This window comes from Nerophis ophidion, linkage group LG07, assembly GCF_033978795.1.
Source record: "Nerophis ophidion isolate RoL-2023_Sa linkage group LG07, RoL_Noph_v1.0, whole genome shotgun sequence".
NCBI lineage: Eukaryota > Metazoa > Chordata > Actinopteri > Syngnathiformes > Syngnathidae > Nerophis > Nerophis ophidion.
Window position 1 is genome coordinate 73991430 of NC_084617.1, and position 20532 is coordinate 74011961.

The window sequence follows — 20532 nt, forward strand, 5'->3', positions numbered from 1 at the left end:
AAGTTTTTTTTTTTTGTGTCATTTATTGAATATTACCATAACACACACACCTTTTTGTAAACAAATATGCAAGCTCTTATAAAAGTCATGTCACAAAGCGAACCCAAAAAAAAACGTCAATGCAGGCACATGCCGTTCGCCGGGGATGACGTACACCTGATACAAAAAATAATGTTTCCGTCTCCGCTATATACGTTGACTCCGGAGAAAGACGGAGTTTGTGTGTGGGTGAGGGGGGGGTGGGGGGTGATGGCAGATATGAGCCTATATCACTCTGTTTTCTAACCACCCTGGAACCTTGTAAAAATATATACTATATGACCTTTTTATACTTGCGTTTATACAGTGTGATCCTTCCATTTGGATTTTCTCTCGCTGCATGTCGGTAACAGAGTGATAGCACACACACACACACACACACACACACACACAAACCTGGCACTTAAAAAGAAACTGGACATCTGTACATTTTTTTTTTTTTGTCATGCTCACAACATAATATTCGTCTTTAAGAAGCACCAATCAGTGCTTCGTTATAACAACACAGTGGAAAGAAACATAATCAGTTGTTGACCTCTGACCCTCGACCTCAGTTTATATATAGAATTTTTTTTTTTGCCCAGAGAGACGATTGAACTGAATTACATTTATATAGCGCTTTTCTCTAGTGACTCAAAGCGCTTTACATAGTGAAACCCAATATTTAAGTTACATTGAAACCAGTGTGGGTGGCACTGGGACACAACGGCAGTGACTAGGATGGCGGAAGCGGGAATCGAACCTGCAACCCTCAAGTTGCTGCCACGGCCACTCTACCAACCGAGCCATACCGCCCCACGATGAACGTATAAATAAGGGATGATATGCGGAAGTCGACAATATGTGACACGGTTACTACTTGCTTGAGATGTGCTTTCCAAATAATGAGATTTTAATATACTTTTTTTCCATCTTATTATTTTATTTTATTATTATTTTATTATCAATATACACTACCCCAAATCGCCTTGATGCAACAACAGGAGCAGGCTGTTCTGAAAACAGCCCCCCCATGGAGCACCATCACATCATGGAAAAGCTGGTTGGAAGGGAAAAATTGGATATTGGACATTGTAATGTCTGTTCGCGGAAAAAAAAAATATCCTAATCTACGATTTGACCTCCTCGAATGGCCTTGATGCAACAACAGGAGCAGGCTGTTCTGAAAAAAGCCCCCCATGGAGCACCATCACATCATAGAAAAGCTGGGAAAAATTGGATATTGGACATTGTAATGTCTGTTCGTGGAACATTAAGGACGCTTTTGACCTCCCTCCCTCCTCAACGACAACTGGAGTCGAATACTTTTGCCTGAATGCAGACCCGCCCCAGGCCTATGGACACTTCATTGCTTGATTCCCCTTTGGGACGATGGACGGCTGGCAGTGCTTTATAGCAACAGTCGACCTCCGAGGCCCCAACCCCCGTTGCGAGTTGTCGTGATTATATGTAACCATACTTGCCAACCCTCCTGAATTTTCCGGGGGACTCCCGAATTTCAGTGCCTCTCCCGAAAATCTCCCGGGACAACCATTCTCCCCAATTTCTCCCGATTTCCAGAGTGACGACAGCCTGTCATCACTTCCGCTTTTCCTCCATACAAACAGCGTGCCGGCCCAGTCACGTCATAACATCTACGGCTTTTGGAGCTAAGTGTGCAACTGCACACACAACAAGGGGACTATTATATATTTCTCCGTTATCCGTAGGTTTATCTATAACCCATAAAGTAAGCAGGCACGGAACTATTTCTCAGTGTGTGTTTATTCCAGCCGGCAAGTTAATACACTGACAAACAACATCTGGATTCCCATCATGCATTGCATCAAAACTACGGCAAGTAGTAATGTCCAAAAAACATAACAGACACAAAGCAGAAAAACGAAGAAGAGACAGTCATGGCGACTTCGAGTAAGAAAAAGAAGTACGCTTGCAAGTTCCAAACTAATTGGAAACAAAAATTTCAGTTCATCCAGGACAGCTCGAAGTTTTAAGGGCTATGCTCGGTAGGGATGGAAGATTCTAGACTCTGGTGCATTTTGATGAAGGCACTTTTGTGCATGCCACACAGCAATGCATCATCCGAGATGGTGTTCAGCATGGTTAGGAAGATAGGGACAGAGAATAGAACGAGGACGGACAATTCAACCCTGAACTCACTTCTTTCCTGCAAATTAAATGTCACAGATGCTGCCCATACCTATGCTCCTTGTTTGTATAAGAAATACCAAAATTTCAGTGAATTCTAGCTATAAATATACTCCTGCCCCTTTAAACCCGCAACGCCCCAATCTCCCGAATTCGGAGGTCTCAAGGTTGGCAAGTATGGTTGAACATAAAAAGAGAATTTAGACCAAACTTTTCCAAACTGAACACAGCGCTTTATATTTATTTTTAATACACACAGAATCAGGAAATGTATTCATTTCTTAGCATGTGTCGTCGTTTCTTTTACACGTCTTAGCCTCGTCTTGCTTTCACTTTTTTTCCACCTGCAGAACCCTCCCTTTATAGAATAAAACCTCACACTCCAAAAGCATCTTAGTGCAGTTTTCTTTAAACACAGTGAATCAAAAAGACTGCTATTTGGTGACTTAGGGCCTGATTTACTAACGATTTGCGCACAACGCTGATCTAATAAACGTGTGCAAAGTGGACTGTGTCTGTTAAGTGAGTAAAATAAGGCGTGTAATTCATTTTGGGAGCACCATCACATCATGGAAAGGCTGGTTGAAATGGGAAAAATTAGACATTGGACATCGTAATGTCTGTTCGCGGAAAAAGAAAATTCCTATTCTACGATTTGACTCCCTCGAATGGGCTTGATGCAACAACAGACTCCTCAAAATGGACGCTTTTGACCTCCCTCCCTCCTCAACAACACCTGGAGTCGAACACTTTTGCTTGCACGAAGAACGGCCCCAGGCCTACGGACACTACATCGACACAACTAAGACATCCGCCACCCCACGCCTTCACCACTGCTTGATTCCCCTAAGGGGTGATGGACTGCTGGCAGCGCTTTATAGCACCAGTCGACATCTGAGCCGGAAGGCAAAGCTCTCAATTTACTGGTCGATCTACGTTCCCGTCCTCACCTATGGTCATGAGCAGTGGGTTATGACCGAAAGGACAAGATCACGGGTACAAGCGGACAAAATGAGTTTCCTCCGCCGGATGGCAAGGCTCTCCCTTAGAGATAGGGTGAGAAGCTCTGGGTGAGACCCACTCCTTTCAGAGGCGGCCTCAGTGACGTAGACTGTGGAACTCTTGAATAAATAGAGGGACGCGGAACCTGAACCTTAGAGCGTAGGGCGAGACTGTGACTAAGTGCGCAGCTCCATGCGTTCTCCTCATGAGCTAAATTGAACTCGTGTCTCCGCATGATTCCTTGCTTCTTGTCTGTTTAATAGATGTCATCAGTGTTTGAACCTGACAAAAGTATGCATTTTTGGTGTATTGAGCACAGTAAGTGCAACCTCCTTACCATGATGCACCTTCAGTGGTAAAAAAAAAAAAGTGTCAGTGTAGACTGCTTGTAAAACGCCCATAAAAAGTGGTATATGTCCCCTGCTTGTATAAAAACAGCAAAAAGCCACAGGTAGGAGCATGATAACATGGACGTGCGGTAAATGAGTGTCTCCCTGGTGATGCCCAGGATAGAACACACAAAATCCAATGTAAATTAGACGGTTTGCACCACTTTTTACTTGAACACACAGTCTTAGTAGATCATACGTGACATGTGCACGCTATTGTATAGTTCAGTGTTTTTCAACCTTTTTTGAGCCAAGGCACATTTTTTGCGCTGAAAAAAATGCGGAGGCCCACCACCGGCAGACATCATTAAAAAACAAAACTCAGTTTACAGTAAAAAGTCGTGGTCGCAATTGTTGGTTATGACTTTAAAGCATAACCAAGCATGCATCTAGTGTTTTAGTTCTGGTCTTGCGCTCCTATTTTGGTGGCTTTTTCTGTTTTTGAGGTTTTTTCCTGCAGCAGTTTCATGCGATATTCCCAGCATCTACTTTGTTTTAGCAATCAATAATATTTCAGTTGTTTTTATCCTTCTTTGTTGGGGACATTGTTGATTTTCATGTCCGGATGTACATCGTGGACGTCGTATTTGCTCCACAGTAAGTCTTTGCTGTCGTCCAGCATTCTGTTTTTGTGTACTTTGTAGCCAGTTCAGTTTTAGTCTTGTTCTGCAACGCCTTCCCTAAGATACAATGCCTTGTCTTAGGGGCACTCACTTTTTGGTTTAAGCATTAGACACTTTTTTTTACCTGCACCCTGCCTCCCGCTGTTCTGCCACCTACTGATATGGACGAGTATTACACGGTTACTCTGCCGAGCTGTAGACAGCACCAACATTTAACAACAACACATCATTTGCAGACTATAATTACTGGTTTGCAAAAAATATTTGGTGAAATTAGATCATCTCCTACGGCACACCAGACTGTATCTCACGGCACACTAGTGTGCCGCGGCACAGTGGTTGAAAAACACTTGTATAGATTGCACACGCTTTCATTTGGATCTTAGTAAATCAGGCCCTTAGTGTACATGTTGATCCACTTCGTTACCGCTCCTTTTAGTTATTTATTTATTCATCACCCTCGCCGTCGGACATCCGGTACCTTTCAAACACTCCAATCCCAAACCTGCTCACGTCAAAGAAAAAAAATGAAAACTGAAAAAAGTCGGACTAAGAAATTGGACCATCCGTAAATCCTCCAGGTGTGAAAGCAAGCTAAAAAAAAAAAAAAAAGACTCCTTCCTCTCCCACTCACCTGCCCCTCATCAGGTCCACACACCTGCGTCGTACTTGCCGAGCTCAACACTGTAGAATTCACATGCTGTCCAGTGGGAATGTAGAAATGTAAAAGCAGTAGGAATTGTCACTTCATATTGTGTTGTTGATTTTTTTTTTTTTTTTTTTTTTCCATATATAATGCTGGTCGCCGTTCTGGTCATCGGTGTTGTTATCTTTAAAATCCTCTATCTGTACAAAGTTCAGCTCCCAAATGTGAGCTCCTTATGAAATGGCAGTGGTGATGTGAGAGACCCTCCTGGTGTGGCACTCCCGTCGCTTTTTTTTTTGTTTTGTTTGTTTTTTTAAGCCTGGAACACAATACATAAAGGCATTAGACAAATGGAAATAATAACACATTTTCTCAGTAGGAAAACAAAGCAAATGCATTTTAACATATTTCATGAAAGATGAGGGGACATTTTAAGGAACAAATAAAACATTTTTTATTATTAGAATGAAGGATAATAATAAGGGAAATGATCTAATAACTGTAGTTAAATACATTACTCACACAAAGTAAAGTACCGTATTGTTCGGACCATAAGGCGCACTTAAAATCGTTTAATTTCTAAAAAAATCGACAGTTGTGTTTGAATAATTTCAGAATGTGTGACCCTCAAACCGTCCCATGTGTGATGTCTAAAAGATGGTTTCTGTGAATACTGTAATAAAATTTAATCAAGTTAAAAATGTGTAGATGTGTTAGCATATTAGCTTAAATGCTAACACATTTACAAGAGTCAGTGTTAGTATTATTAACCTACAATGGCGTCGATCTCGGATTGTTTCAGTCTCTGAAAGTCACCAACAAGTCGTCTTACCATGAATTGATTAACGTGGACCCCGACTTAAACAAGTTGAAAACTTATTCAAGTGTTACCATTTAGTGGTCAGTTGTACGGAATATGTACTGTACTGTGCAATCTACTAATAAAAGTCTCAATCAATCCATCAATACAGTTATTGAGTATGTTTACGGCCTCGGAGAGCTAGTTTCCGCAGCGTAGTGGGTCCCTGATGATGCTTCAGTTTTGTTTCAATCAGCCATTTTACTGCCATATTACAGGCATTGTTTGGTAAAAATTAAGGTATGTAAATAACACATTTACAAAATCGTTCGCGCTGGTATTGTTACGGCGGGGTATAGGCAGCTTGCTGCGCGGTTCGTTCTCCCGGGATGCAAACGGACGCCTCCGGACAGGACTTGCGGGTAGGAACGTGAATTAATCTTGAAACAAGAACCAAAGAGGTACAAAACAGAAAACAACCGACGGAACAAAGGTGCTGATAGCACTTGAGGCTAGACTTAGCATGAGCTAGGAGGCAAGGAACATTTTCGTAAGAGTAGCGTGAAGCAAACAAAGAAGCCAGGACGAGGTTCGTTCTCCCGGGATGCAAACGGACGCCTCCGGACAGGACTTGCGGGTAGGAACGTGAATTAATCTTGAAACAAGAACCAAAGAGGTACAAAACAGAAAACAACCGACGGAACAAAGGTGCTGATAGCACTTGAAGCTAGACTTAGCATGAGCTAGGAGGCAAGGAACATTTTTGTAAGAGTAGCGTGAAGCAAACAAAGAAGCCAGGACGAGGTTCGTTCTCCCGGGATGCAAACGGACAACCCCGGACAGGACTTGCGGGTAGGAACGTGAATTAATCTTGAAACAAGAACCAAAGAGGTACAAAACAGAAAACAACCGACGGAACAAAGGTGCCGATACCACTTGAAATTAGACTTAGCATGAGCTAGGAGGCAAGAAAAACTTTTGTGACAGTAGTAGGAAGCAAACAAAGAAGCCAGGACAAGGTTCGTTCTCCCGGGATGCAAACGGACGACTCCGGACAGGACTTGGAGGTAGGAACATGGTTTAATCTTGGAACAGGAATCAAGGAGGTACAAAACAGAAAACAACCGACGGAACAAAGGTGCTGATAGCACTTGAAATTAGACTTAGCATGAGCTAGGAGGCAAGGAAAATTTTCGTAAGAGTAGCGTGAAGCAAACAAAGAAGCCAGGACGAGGTTCGTTCTCCCGGGATGCAAACGGACGACGCCGGACAGGACTTGCAGGTAGGAACATGGTTTAATCTTGGAACAAGAATCAAAGAGGTACAAAACAGAAAACAACCGACGGAACAAAGGTGCTGATAGCACTTGAAGCTAGACTTATCATGAGCTAGGAGGCAAGCAAAATTTTCGTAAGAGTAGCGTGAAGCAAACAAAGAAGCCAGGACAAGGTTCGTTCTCCCGGGATGCAAACGGACGACTCCGGACAGGACTTGCAGGGAGGAACATGGTTTAATCTTGGAACAAGAACCAAAGAGGTACAAAACAGAAAACAACCGACGGAACAAGGGTGCCGATAGCACTTGAAGCTAGACCTAGCATGAGCTAGGAGGCAAGGAAAATTTTTGTAAGAGTAGCATGAAGCAAACAAAGAAGCCAGGACGAGGTTTGTTCTCCCGGGATGCAAACGGACGCCTCCGGACAGGACTTGCAGGTAGGAACATGGTTTAATCTTGGAACAAGAATCAAAGAGGTACAAAACAGAAAACAACCGACGGAACAAAGGTGCTGATAGCACTTGAAGCTAGACTTATCATGAGCTAGGAGGCAAGCAAAATTTTCGTAAGAGTAGCGTGAAGCAAACAAAGAAGCCAGGATGAGGTTCGTTCTCCCGGGATGCAAACGGACGACTCCGGACAGGACTTGCGGGTATGAACGTGAATTAATCTTGAAACATTAACCAAAGAGGTACAAAACAGAAAACAACTGACGGAACAAAGGTGCGGATAGCACTTGAAGCTAGACTTATCATGAGCTAGGAGGCAAGAAAAACTTTTGTCACAGTAGTGTGAAGCAAACAAAGAAGCCAGGACGAGTGATCGGCACAGGCAGGCTTAAATAATGTCTCTTGATTACAAACAGGTGAGCGTCCCGAACAAGAGAGACAGGTGAAAATCATAATTAGCCATGGTAACAAACTCAGGAGGTGCACAAACAGGAACTAACGGAAAACACAAAACCTGATCAGGACCACGAATCATGACAGGTATGTACTGTATCTCCGGCTTATAGTCCGGCGTGGCTAATACGTGTTAAAATGTTTATTTCTTCTAAAATTCAAATCAAATACCGGTGCGCTCTATGACCCGGAAAGTACGGTAGTCTATTTCAATGCTTTTTATTTCAATTACATGCAAACACAGATGGTAATAAGCTGTCGCTATTGAACTTGTCATCACCGTGCCTTTGAAGTCCACTAAATAGAGGCATCAGAGATTAACTTAATTGTCTGCTATTGATTAAAATCATGAGAGGCACAATTACTTACCTTAGGTCATTCTAATGGTGTACACCTTTGGAATCAAGCAGCATGACTAGACTGAATAGCACCACTGTGACTACAGACCTCAAGTCATGATACAGTTAGGATAAAAACGAGCATAGAGAGAAAATATGATGACTTGGAGTAGGAAGACAGGAAGGTCGACACGATGCTACGGACTCATGGACGTATGGCATTCAAAGAATGGGACATAAACAAACAGACCCAATGCTGATGGAATAAAATGTTGACCTAAAACCACGACATGCTCAAGTTTCGAAACTAACTTGGGTTGCCAGTTGAATATGCTTGCCTAAAGTAGTCTTAATTCAGTATGAAATAGTAGAACCTCTTAGAAGATTTGAAGAAATAGTTATGTTAAAGCAGGGGTAGGGAACCTATGGCTCGGGAGATGTGGTAAATTTGAGCTGACTCTGCTTAACACGATAAGTAATCAATCAATCAATCAATGTTTACTTATATAGCCCTAAATCACTAGTGTCTCAAAGGGCTGCACAAACCACAACACAAACCACTACCACATCCTCGGTAGGCCCACATAAGGGCAAGGAAAACTCACACCCAGTGGGACGTCGGTGACAATGATGACTATGAGAACCTTGGAGAGGACGAAAGCAATGGATGTCGAGCGGGTCTAACATGATACTGTGAAAGTTAAATCCATATTGGATCCAACGCAGTCGCGAGAGTCCAGTCCAAAGCGGATCCAACACAGCAGCGAGAGTCCCGTTCACAGCCAGGTGTAGAGGCAGAGGTGTGACAGACCTCATAGTAAGCACCTCAAACGATTTATATTTATTATTTATGTTAGGACTAAGGTTATAGTTTTCGTTGTATATTAGTGCGACCCCCCCATCCCTTTTAAGGGGACGGGCAATATGCGCATGTGTAAAGTTAGGAATGAATAATTCCACTTGTAAACAGTGTTAAAAATAACGTTCGAAATATCAAAAATTCTCATGCATTTTTAATCCATCCATCCGTTATCTACCGCACCTGTTCAAGAAGTTGCGTTAATGGTATGAAGTTATTTATTTATTATTGGTTAGTGTGGGGCCCGCCCTCCTGGGGGTTCTTCAGACCACCAAGCACCGACATGAGAGCCTTTTCCAGGGTTACAGTATTGTTTAATTTTTCAATAAGTCTCTCAGTCGCTTTCCAGTAATTGTATTTTTCTCTTTCGTTCTCGCTCGCGCTCTGGCTCCAGCCCCAACCCCGTCCCTCCTCCTGGCTGCGCACCTGTCGCTGATTTCGAGTCCGGCCCTGGCACACCCCAGTTCGCTGCAGGCCCGCAATGTTATTACAAAGAATAAGAGACCTATAATACTCTAGAAATGTTGATCTTACTTAAAAATGCACGTGTTTAGTTGTGTTCAATGTTAAAAATATATATTATATGACTCTTACGGAAACACATTTTAAAACAATTTGGCTTTTTGGCTCTCTCAGCCAAAAAGGTTCCCGACCCCTGGTTTAGACGTTAGTCTGACGTCACTCAGCCAACACTTTGCCATTCTCGCAAACACGTTAACCAGCTCCTCTGTAGACGCGCACACAGCTGCTCGGCTTGATGAAAAATATTAAAAAGCAGCCCAATTAACCCTTCTATTATGTTAAGGGTCAATTTGACCCATTTCAGTTTTTGTGTTGATCAAAGTACTGGTTGTCCTTTCTTTTTCTTGCTGAAATTTGGTGACTTTTCCTCATCTAGGGTCGTGAACTGGTGTGTAAAATCTGGACACTTTATTGAGTAGTGGAATGTCTTGCAGAGTTTGTATACAAAGCTGATGTTGCGGGTCATTTTGACCCAGACCCTGTAATGTGGGTAAATAGCTAAAATAAACAAGTCTCTTTGATGTACTTTTTACTTTGATGTACAATTGTTTGTATTTTGATGGTCTCTGAGACCCAGATCCAGGTGTGTGAAGAGAGGGAACTTTCTCAAACTTGTCCTTGTCACTGTTCTCATGTCATCTCTTTGACAAACTCACCAAAAATGAGCTCCAGAAGGATGAGATCTGAGGAGACAAGGACAAGTGTGAGAAAGTTCCCTCTCTTCACACACCTGGCTCTGGGTCTCAGAGACAATCAAAATACAAACAATTGTACATCAAAGTAAAAAGTAAGTCAAGGAGACATGTTTATTTTTGGATCTGAACAGCTATTTACCCACATTAAAGTGCCTGGGTCAAAATGACTCGCAACATCATCTTTTTATACAAACTCTGCACAAACATTCCACTACAAAACAAAGTGTCCAGATTTTACACACCAGTTCATGACCCTAGATGAGGAAAAGTCACCAGATTTCAGCAAGAAAAAGAAAGGATAACCAGTACTTTGATCGACACAAAAACTGAAATGGGTCAAATTGACCCTTAACATAATACAATTGGAATAAAAAAATGTATTGTATGTCACTTTTCTAAATGTTTATATAACTTAAAATAAAATTGTTATTGGTTTAACCTGTTTTCCAATAACAATTTTATTTTTAAGTTATATAAACAGGTTGATCGGCAACACTAAATTGGCCCTAGTGTGCGAATGTGAGTGTGAATGTTGTCTGTCTATCTGTGTTGGCCCTGTGATGAGGTGGCGACTTGTCCAGGGTGTACCCTGCCTTCCGCCCGATTGTAGCTGAGATAGGCGCCAGCGCCCCCCGCGACCCCGAAAGGGAATAAGCGGTAGGAAATGGATGTTTTCTTGACTGTTTTGAGTGCATTTACACAGTACGGGTCAAAACGACCCGCAACATAATCAATGTCATTTTTTCTCCCAACATAATACAAGGGTTAACGTCAACTTATGCAAGTGAAATGACCAAATTATGTAACAAATTCCTACAATTTGTGTTTTATCTTTAATAAAAGTATTTTACCTGTTACATGGCTTATCTGTGTACATTTATCCATAGTTTTGTTTGACTAGGGTTGTACGGTATACCATTATTCGTATAGAACCGCGATACTAATGGATCCTATTCGCTACTATATTGCCTCTGAATTGTAATAATTAATTTTCTACCACTTGTCCTTAATAATGTTGACAAAATAATAGGTGTATAAATGACACAATATATAACTGCATATGAATAATGGTACAACCCTAGTCAGGACTAAATCAAAACTATGGATCAATGTACACGGATAAGCCATGTAACAGGTAAAATACATTTATTAAAGATAAAACATAAATTGTAGGAATTTGTTACAAAAATTTGGTCATTTCACTTGCATGAGTTGACGCTAATTGGGCGGCTTTGTTTTACTTACTACTAAAAGACAAGATGTCCTGTATGTTCACTATTTTATTAAAGGACAACATTGGAATTATCGGCCGGTAATATCGGCAGTCCGATATTATCGGACACCGGTAATCGATACACATTTTGGTACCGGTACCTAATTATTACCATGAATTGATTTACGTTGAAAAACTTATTCGGGTGTTTCCATTTAGTGATCAATTGTAATGTGCAATCTACTAATACAAGTTTCAATCAATCAATCAATCAATCTATCGGTATCGGGACAACCCTAGTACATAGAGTGGAACCAGGTGACTTATCAGGTGCAAAGTGATGATGCGTGGTGTTGCAGGTTAGTGGAAAGGAGACAGAACTGATGAACAAAACAGGGAATGGAAAAGGGTTTCTGCAGTCCAACTTAAAAGGTGAGAGTGGGTTATTTTTGGTGATTTTTTCTTTTCCTTTTCAGACCTACCATGCATGCATTTAGACCCAGGAATCAACAGGCTGGGGCTTAACGTCACAAGCGTCCACCAGACTGACCGCAGGCCTGTTACTCCTGATATAGAGTTTCCTACTTGTCTCATTCTGTGTTCACAGGAGGGTGGGTTAAAACAAAAAAAAAAGACAAAGCAAAAACAAACAAGAGGTCAATACATTAGACATGCAACAGAATCAGAAAAAAAAAAAGAAGCTGCGGTTAATTTCCTGCCGTATGCAAGACGAAGGGAAAGGAACCAGACCGACATGCGAGAGGACAAGTAGCATTTGGCGAAACCTTGGAGAGGTACAGATGGCAGACTTAGAGGACATCTTTAGAAGCTCTACACCAGGGGTGCCCATTACGTCGATCGCGAGCTACCAGTCGACCGCGGGGGGTGTGTCAGTCGATCTCCAGCCAGGCTTTTTTTTAAAAATAGACCTAAAAATTTGTGATCATCAATCTTCACCAAGACGTCACTTAAATGACATTCACGGTACCGGAGGGTCTTGTGAGATGACGCTGGCTGCTGCAAGATCATTATTATGAAAATATGACCGAGAGGAAGGCGAGAAACACTTTTTATTTCAACAGACTCTCGCGCCGTACCTTCCGTCAAAACTCTAAAGGCCGACTGCGTATTTCCTATCTTCACAATAAAAGCCCTGCTTCATGCTGCCTGCGCTAACTAAATACAGAGTCTCGGAAAACTGGCGTGCACAAGCGATCCCTCAGAAAGCTGGCGTGCACATCACTTGTGCACGCCGGCTTTCCGAGACTCTTATTTTGTTAGCGCAGGCAGCATGAAGCAGGGCTTTTATTGTGAAGATAGGAAATGTGCAGTCGGCCTTTAGAGTTTTGACGGAAGGGACGGCGTGAAAGTCTGTTGAAATAAAAAGTGTTTCTCGCCTTCCTCTCTGTCATTTTTTCATAATAATGAACTGGCAGCAGCCAGCGTCATCTCACAAGACCCTCGGGTGCCGTGAATGTCAATCAAGCAAGCTACGGAATTTGCCGCCAATGTTTTTCTTGTAAAGTGTACGGAAGCTGGATGAATTAGATGCCAAAAACCAACCACTTTCATGTGGTATTGTACAGAAAGGACAACTTTTTTTCTCCTCCATTTGAAAATGTGGGCGTTATCATCATTACTGTCTGATTCCAATCAATGCGAGTCATCAGAATCAGGTAATACACCAACTTATATTCTTGTCTTGGTGAAAGAAAGACATCTATATGTGTTACACATGCTTGTATTATCATTAAACACATTTAACTTGTTTACAAAAATGTCTCTTTCATAAATAAATAAATATGAATGATATATATAAATGAGGTAGATCCCCTCGAGTTGGTCAATTGAAAAGTAGCTCGCCTGCAGAAAAAGTGTGGGCACCCCTGCTCTACACTGACAATAAAGATGATTATTTTTTTCCGCAGCCTTAGATTTAAGAGCTGTGCAAAAGAACAGCTCTGGAACTGAGCTTAAACAAGAATATGATTAAACAAAAAAGCTTGCACTTTGAAATTAAAATGCATTAATATTCCTCTAGTGCAGACCTGGGCAAATTAAGACGTTAAGCTTGTCGATCTGGCCCGCCGGACCACCCCCAAAATTTTGTTTAGGTCTTCAAGATGGAAGCCGTAGCCGCCATTATGATGTGCAGTCATGTTTTCAAATGACCGTAAGTCTTGAACTATACAAACTTTTTGACTCGGGGGCCGCTATGGGTTAAAAAAATTCAAAATTTAAAATACATATCATGTCAGGAGATAACACAGAGGCTATTTCACCCCTACAAGCCTGTTTCGCAGGTTTCCCTGCTCTTCAGGGGATTTTATAATAACACAGGCTCCAGCACCGCCCCACCCCGAAAGGGATAAACGGTAGAAAATGGATGCATATATAATAAAATCCCCTGAAGATCAAGGAAACCTGCAAAACAGGGGGATTTTGGAATATAATATATAATAAAATCCCCTGAAGAGCAGGGAAACTTTCAAAACAGACTTGTAGGGGTTGCGTTTATTGTAAAATATGTCGTTGGACAGGGGGTGTGACCTTCATATGTTGTCAATATTCAGTGTTTTATCCTCCATAGTTACTTTCATGTACATTCTGGGTGTCTCATTCAGTAAAAAAAAAATTTAATTTCATTCTGTTTTATAAAGCGGTCTGTCATAACGTTTTTAGCATTCCACCAGACATTATTGTGAGCTTTTGTATTACATATACCGGCCCCCAGACACATTTTTTATCTGAATGTGGCCCCTCGAGTAAAAATATTTGCCCAGGCCTGCATTTGTGGGATCTTTCTCAATCCTTCTCAAAGACATGCATGGTCGGCTAATTTGAGACTCAAAACTGTCCGACAATGTGAGTGGTCGTTTCTGTGGTTACCTGGCAACCATGCGTTTTTTTTTTTTTCTCTTTGCTATTTGTGCTTATTGGACCCTAGTTACAACGAAAACTAAAAATCATCTTTTGATATGATGTACTGAGTCCATAAGTACACAAACGTGTACTTCATGTGTAGTGACATGCTCATTTTTATTTTTACACTTTTTTTTTCCAAATCCCATTGTATTGTTATATTCTTCTGACACCACCAGATGGCAGTATAAGTGTCCACATAAGTGGCCATTAGACCCCAATTCAGTAGTGTACACAATTTTGGAAATAAGAGCTAAAATTTGCTGTCCACACATGTGACCACTAAGCCTTTAGAGCATGGGTGTCCAAACTTTTTCCACTGAGGGCCGCACACTGAAAAATCAAAGCTCCCCGGAGGCCAAGTTGATATTTTTTCATTTTCAAAACCAATACAATATACACTTTTTTTTTTTAAATTGTTGGAGCTCCCTCAAGTTAGGTCTTAAGGACCCAGAAGGGTTTCAGTCTTAAACAAGGTTCAAAATAAGTCATATATCATTTTTTTCATAAAACCCTTGAATAGCTAATTCTATTTCATTATTTGTTTTTACTTTTATGAGCTTTTTGTCGAAACCCAATTTTTTGAGGCAAAATACAAAATACACAATATTTTGTGTGTATATATATATATATATATATATATATATATTTTTTTTTTTTTTTTTGTATATATATATGTATGTGTGTATATATATATATATATAAATGTATATATATATATAAATGTATATATATATATATATATATATACACACACACACACACATATATATATATATATGTACATATGATACTATACATATACTATATATGGAGTGTAATTATTTTAATATATTTATTATAACAATCAATAGAATACTTAGTATAATTAGTATTAGTATATAATTAGTATGTATTTTTTTATAACTTTCATATTTTTCATGTTTTTATGTTTTTTTGTATATATATATATGTATGTATATGTATATATATATATATATATATATATATATATATATATATATATATATACACACACACACATATATATATATATATATGTATATATGATACTATACATATACTATATATGGAGTGTAATTATTTTAATATATTTATTATAACAATCAATAGAATAATTTGTATAATTAGTATTAGTATATAATTAGTATGTATTTTTTTTATAACTTTCATATTTTTCATGTTTTTATGTTTGTTGTATTTATGTCCTTTTTGTCCTTAAATCAATCAATAATTTATAGAAACATTGATTTTGATTCATTATTATTTTTTTGATAAATTATGAAAAAAATTGTGTTATTAGAGTATTAGAGTCAACAATGCAACTTTTTCTTGTTGCATTTCACCTTTTTGCTCTTTTATTCCACTTTTTAATGTTTAAAAAAAAAAGTTCTAGTATTTTTAGAATGATGTGTTGCGGGCCGGTAAAACATTAGCTGCGGGCCGCAAATGACCCCCGGGCCACACTTTGGACACCCCTGCTGTAGAGGTTAATGGAGATTATTAGACTATTTGTTGCAATAACACAGAGAGTACTACAAGTACAGTAGAGCAGTGTTGCACAATGTTTACTGAGTAAAGGCACATATTTGAATAAAATAAGAAAACATTTAAAAAATCTTGGTCATGAATATTTTAAAAACGCCATTTTTTCCATTGTCCACACGCAAACACATATTTTTGTCCTTTGACTTGCTCAGTGGCCTCATGGTTAGCATGTCCGTCCTGAGATCTTTAGGTCATGAGTTCAAACAGTCATACCAAAGACTACAAATGGCCGATAATGGCTTTTTTTACCCATATTGTTCAACTCTTAATTACCGATTACGATATCACCCATCAATTAATTTATCATGAATTGATTAACGGGGACCCCGACTTAAAAAAGTTGAAAAACGTATTCGGGTGTTACCATTTAGTGGTCAGTTGTACGGAATATGTACTGTACTGTGCAATCTACTAATAAAAGTATCAATCAATCAATCAAAACCAATACCAATATGTACAGTTGTGGAATGAACACATTATTATGCTTAATTTTGTTGTGATTCCCCGCTGTATGCATTAAAGCAGGGGTGTCAAACTCAAATACAAAGTGGGCCAAAATTTTAAACCGAACAAAGCCGCGGGCCAAGGTTGAACAAATGAACCTTTTAACAGGGACCCAAACAAGTTTTGCATTAAATATTGAACAAGCGAGACTTATATAACTTTATAGTGACATCCAAAATCCAGTTTCAAATAATACTAATCATTTAAAAATAGCAATGGCATATCAAATCAAATTTAATTAGAAATTGAATGCCTCTTTTCTATTTGCAGCCTTCTCAGGTAAATATCAAAATAAACTTTTCCCACAGGCTAATAATACATTTTTATATTGAAGCATCCAGGAAGAGGTAGTGCTGCAAGGGTTTTTGTGTATTTGTTCTGTTGTGTTTATGTTGTGTTACAGGGCGGATGTTCTCCCGAAATGTGCTTGTCATTCTCGTTTAGTGTTGGTTCACAGTGTGGTGCGTATTTGTAACAGTCTTAAAGTTGTTTATACGGCCACCCTCAGTTTGACCTGTATGGCTATTGACCAAGCTTGCATTGCATTAGCGTGTGTATGTGTGTGTAAAAGCCACATATATCATGTGACTAGGCCGGCATGCTGTTTCTACGTAGGAAAAGCGGACGTGACGAAAGGTTTTAGAGGACACTTGAGGCAGTGCCTTTAAGGCACGCCCCCAATATTGTTGTCCAGGTGTGAATCGGTAGAAATTTGGGAGAATGGTTGCCCCCTGTGATTTTCGTGAGGGGCACTGAAATTTGGGAGTCAATTGGAAAATCAGGGGGTTAGCAAGTATGAGTATTAGCGGTGAATGCGGTATTATACAGCGACACCGCCGCTGTATAATACCGGCGGGCCAGCTCTAATGCTAATTTGATATTGCCTCAAGGGCCAAATGAAAATACACGGCGGGCCAAATGAGTTTGACACCCTTGCATTAAACAATGTAACAAGGTTTTCCAAAATAAATCAACTCAAGTTATGAAAAAAAAAAATGCCAACATGACACTGCCATATTTCTTATTGAAGTTGAGTTACTGCTGCGAGGGATTCTGGGTATTTGTTCTGTTGTGTTACGGTGCCGATGTGTTTGTCATTCTTGTTTGGAGCGGGTTCACAGTAAGGCGCATATTTGAAACAGTGTTAAAGTTGTTTATACGGCCACCCTCAGTGTAACCTGTATGGCTGTTGACCAAGTATGCCTTGCATTCACTTGTGTATGTGTGAAAAGCCGTAGATATTATGTGACTGGGCCGGCAAGCAAAGGCAGTGCCTTTAAGGTTTATTGGCGCTCGGTTCTTCTCCCTTCTTCTGCGAACACAGCAGGGTTATTAAAAAGTCAGGAATTGTATTTTATTTTTAAAACGGATACCAATAATTTTGAAACCGATACCAATAATTTCTGATATTTAATTTTAAAGCATTTATTGGCCGAAAATATTGGCAGGCTCATATTATCTGACATATCTGGTTAGGATGCTACCAATGCAGATAATGGCAGCTTTCTGGGCATCTTAATGGACAGCTGGAGAATTACCGTATTTCCTTAAATTACTGCCGGGTCAAACTCGTCACGTCATCATTTTCAAAATGGAGGAGGCTGATTTCAATCATTTGAAATCGCATAAAGGGAAGAAGATTAAGATCTATTCAGTAGGATTTAAGGTCCAAGCTATTGAATATGCTAAAAAGAACAGTAAGCAGCTATGTTTTATCAATATACCGTAGCTGCGTGTGTCAAATATGAGTCATTAAATGACTCCCGCCTCCTGGTGGTAGAGGGCGCTCGTGATCCTTCTAGCGACTACTCGGCTAGAGTGAGCAGCGATCGTTTATTTTTTCCTCTCGCTTGCACTTTTAACATGGAGGATTACATATCTAAAATGAAACCGTTTTCTAAACTCGACTTTCAATCGAAGCAGGAGGTAATAAAGGAAGAGCTCCATCGAGACAGAGAGACTTTTAAAACTGAAGAAAGATAAGGAAGACTTATATAAACAAGTTATCGATGCTTTTGATCAGAAGGAGCTGCGCATGGACTTCATTTATAAGTAAAGGTAAGACCATAATAACGTTTTTTTAAATTAAATGTGCTTTTCCTGATGGTATCCTTACATCACACTCAAATTTTTAAGCGCAGGCCTAAATTTACCACATGCCTTTGGTAAACGCCGGAGTGAGAAGATGTTTTAAATGAATTAGCGCCCCGGCGGCAATTCAAGGAAATACGGTACTTTTTGTGTGGACAGAGCTCATTTTAAAACAGCAACCATGTGGATGGGAATGGTTCTAAAACCGGTTTTTTGAACAAATTCGTGTTCGTGTGGACATGGCTTAAAGACAGATGACCAATCAGCCTTGCAATTAACAATCTGTTATCAATAGTATGATGAAGTGTCTTCCTAGTGCCAAGCCAAGGGTGGTTTCCACAAGAAATCCGCTGTTGGCTTTAATTTGAATCAATCTGATTTTAATTGCTTTACAGGCTGCAAAAGCGTCCACTTAATTAATGAGCGGTTGGTCCACAGATCTGGCGGATATTCACAGCCCTGAATGACAAACTTAATAGGAATTAAAAAGTTCTATTGAGGACCACCGCAGAAAACGTGGAGAGGAAGAAAGCTATAAGACAGAATTGTTTCATCCCCCTGCTTGTACCTTTAATGGTTCCCGTTCTGTCAGGTCCACCGAGCTGTCGCCTGTCTGGTATTTGCAGTCTTTGTCCCTCTGGTCGATGGTGGAGTAACCATCTAACGAGGTGAGAGAAGAGCGGGTCAAATAGCAGACAAGTAATGCTGTACACATCGACACTTATCATGGCACGGACAATCAAAAGTTTTTCGAAGATTAAAGTAACATCGTTTTTCCGTAGTTGGAGGTCACAGGACAGACGTTCTGGATCACCGGCAATTGTTGGTCCTTAGGAAATGTTACATCAAATCTCAACTCAACAGATAGGATTGAACAAGATGATCATAAGATTTTATTAGAACGTATCAAAACACGAATTGGTATGTCAGACTTAGCACTGTTATGCTGATGACACCCAACTCTACATGCCCCTAAAGCTGACCAACACGCCGGATTGTAGTCAGCTGGAGGCGTGTCTTAATGAAATTAAACAATGGATGTCCGCTAACTTTTTGCAACTCAACGCCAAAAAAACGGAAATGCTGATTATCGGTCCTGCTAGACACCGAACTCTATTTAATAATACAACTCTAACATTTGACAACCAAACAATTAAACAAGGCGACACGGTAAAGAATCTGGGTATTATCTTCGACCCAACTCTCTCCTTTGAGTCACACATTAAAAGCGTTACTAAAACGGCCTTCTTTCATCTCCGTAATATCGCTAAAATTCGCTCCATTCTGTCCACTAAAGACGCTGAGATCATTATCCATGCGTTTGTTACGTCTCGCCTCGATTACTGTAACGTATTATTTTCAGGTCTCCCCATGTCTACCATTAAAAGATTACAGTTGGTACAAAATGCGGCTGCTAGACTTTTGACAAGAACAAGAAAGTTTGATCACATTACGCCTGTACTGTATATACCTTTATATACATATATACATACATATATACCTGTACTGTATATACCTTTATATACATATATACATACATATATACCTATACTGTATATACCTTTATATACATATATACATACATATATACCTATACTGTATATACCTTTATATACATATATACATACATATATACCTATACTGTATATACCTTTATATATACATATATACATATATATACATACCTATACTGGCTCACCTGCACTGGCTTCCTGTGCACTTAAGATGTGACTTTAAGGTTTTACTACTTACGTATAAAATACTACACGGTCTAGCTCCATCCTATCTTGCCGATTGTATTGTACCATATGTCCCGGCAAGAAATCTGCGTTCAAAGGACTCCGGCTTATTAGTGATTCCCAAAGCCCAAAAAAAGTCTGCGGGCTATAGAGCGTTTTCATTTCGGGCTCCAGTACTCTGGAATGCCCTCCCGGTAAAAGTTCGAGAAGCCACCTCAGTAGAAGCATTTAAGTCTCACCTTAAAACTCATTTGTATACTCTAACCTTTAAATAGACT

The 20532-nt window shown here is 39.9% G+C and overlaps 1 protein-coding gene across 7 annotated transcripts in view; it reads right to left on the reverse strand.

The window, feature by feature from the left end:
• Positions 1-2398: 2398 nt before the first annotated feature.
• arvcfb (ARVCF delta catenin family member b) overlaps positions 2399-20532 on the reverse strand; it is a 334691-nt gene continuing 316557 nt past the window's right edge. For 6 of the 7 annotated variants that reach the window (XM_061907096.1, XM_061907092.1, XM_061907095.1 and 3 more), the window contains 3 exons: positions 19084-19175; positions 11933-12045; positions 2399-5166 (listed from right to left, as the gene is read on the reverse strand). In XM_061907096.1, the coding sequence (XP_061763080.1) occupies positions 11944-12045; positions 19084-19175 (194 nt within the window). In that variant the 3' untranslated portion in view covers positions 2399-5166; positions 11933-11943. The remainder of the gene's footprint in view (positions 5167-11932; positions 12046-19083; positions 19176-20532) is intronic. The other variant, XM_061907097.1, reaches the window with a different exon arrangement.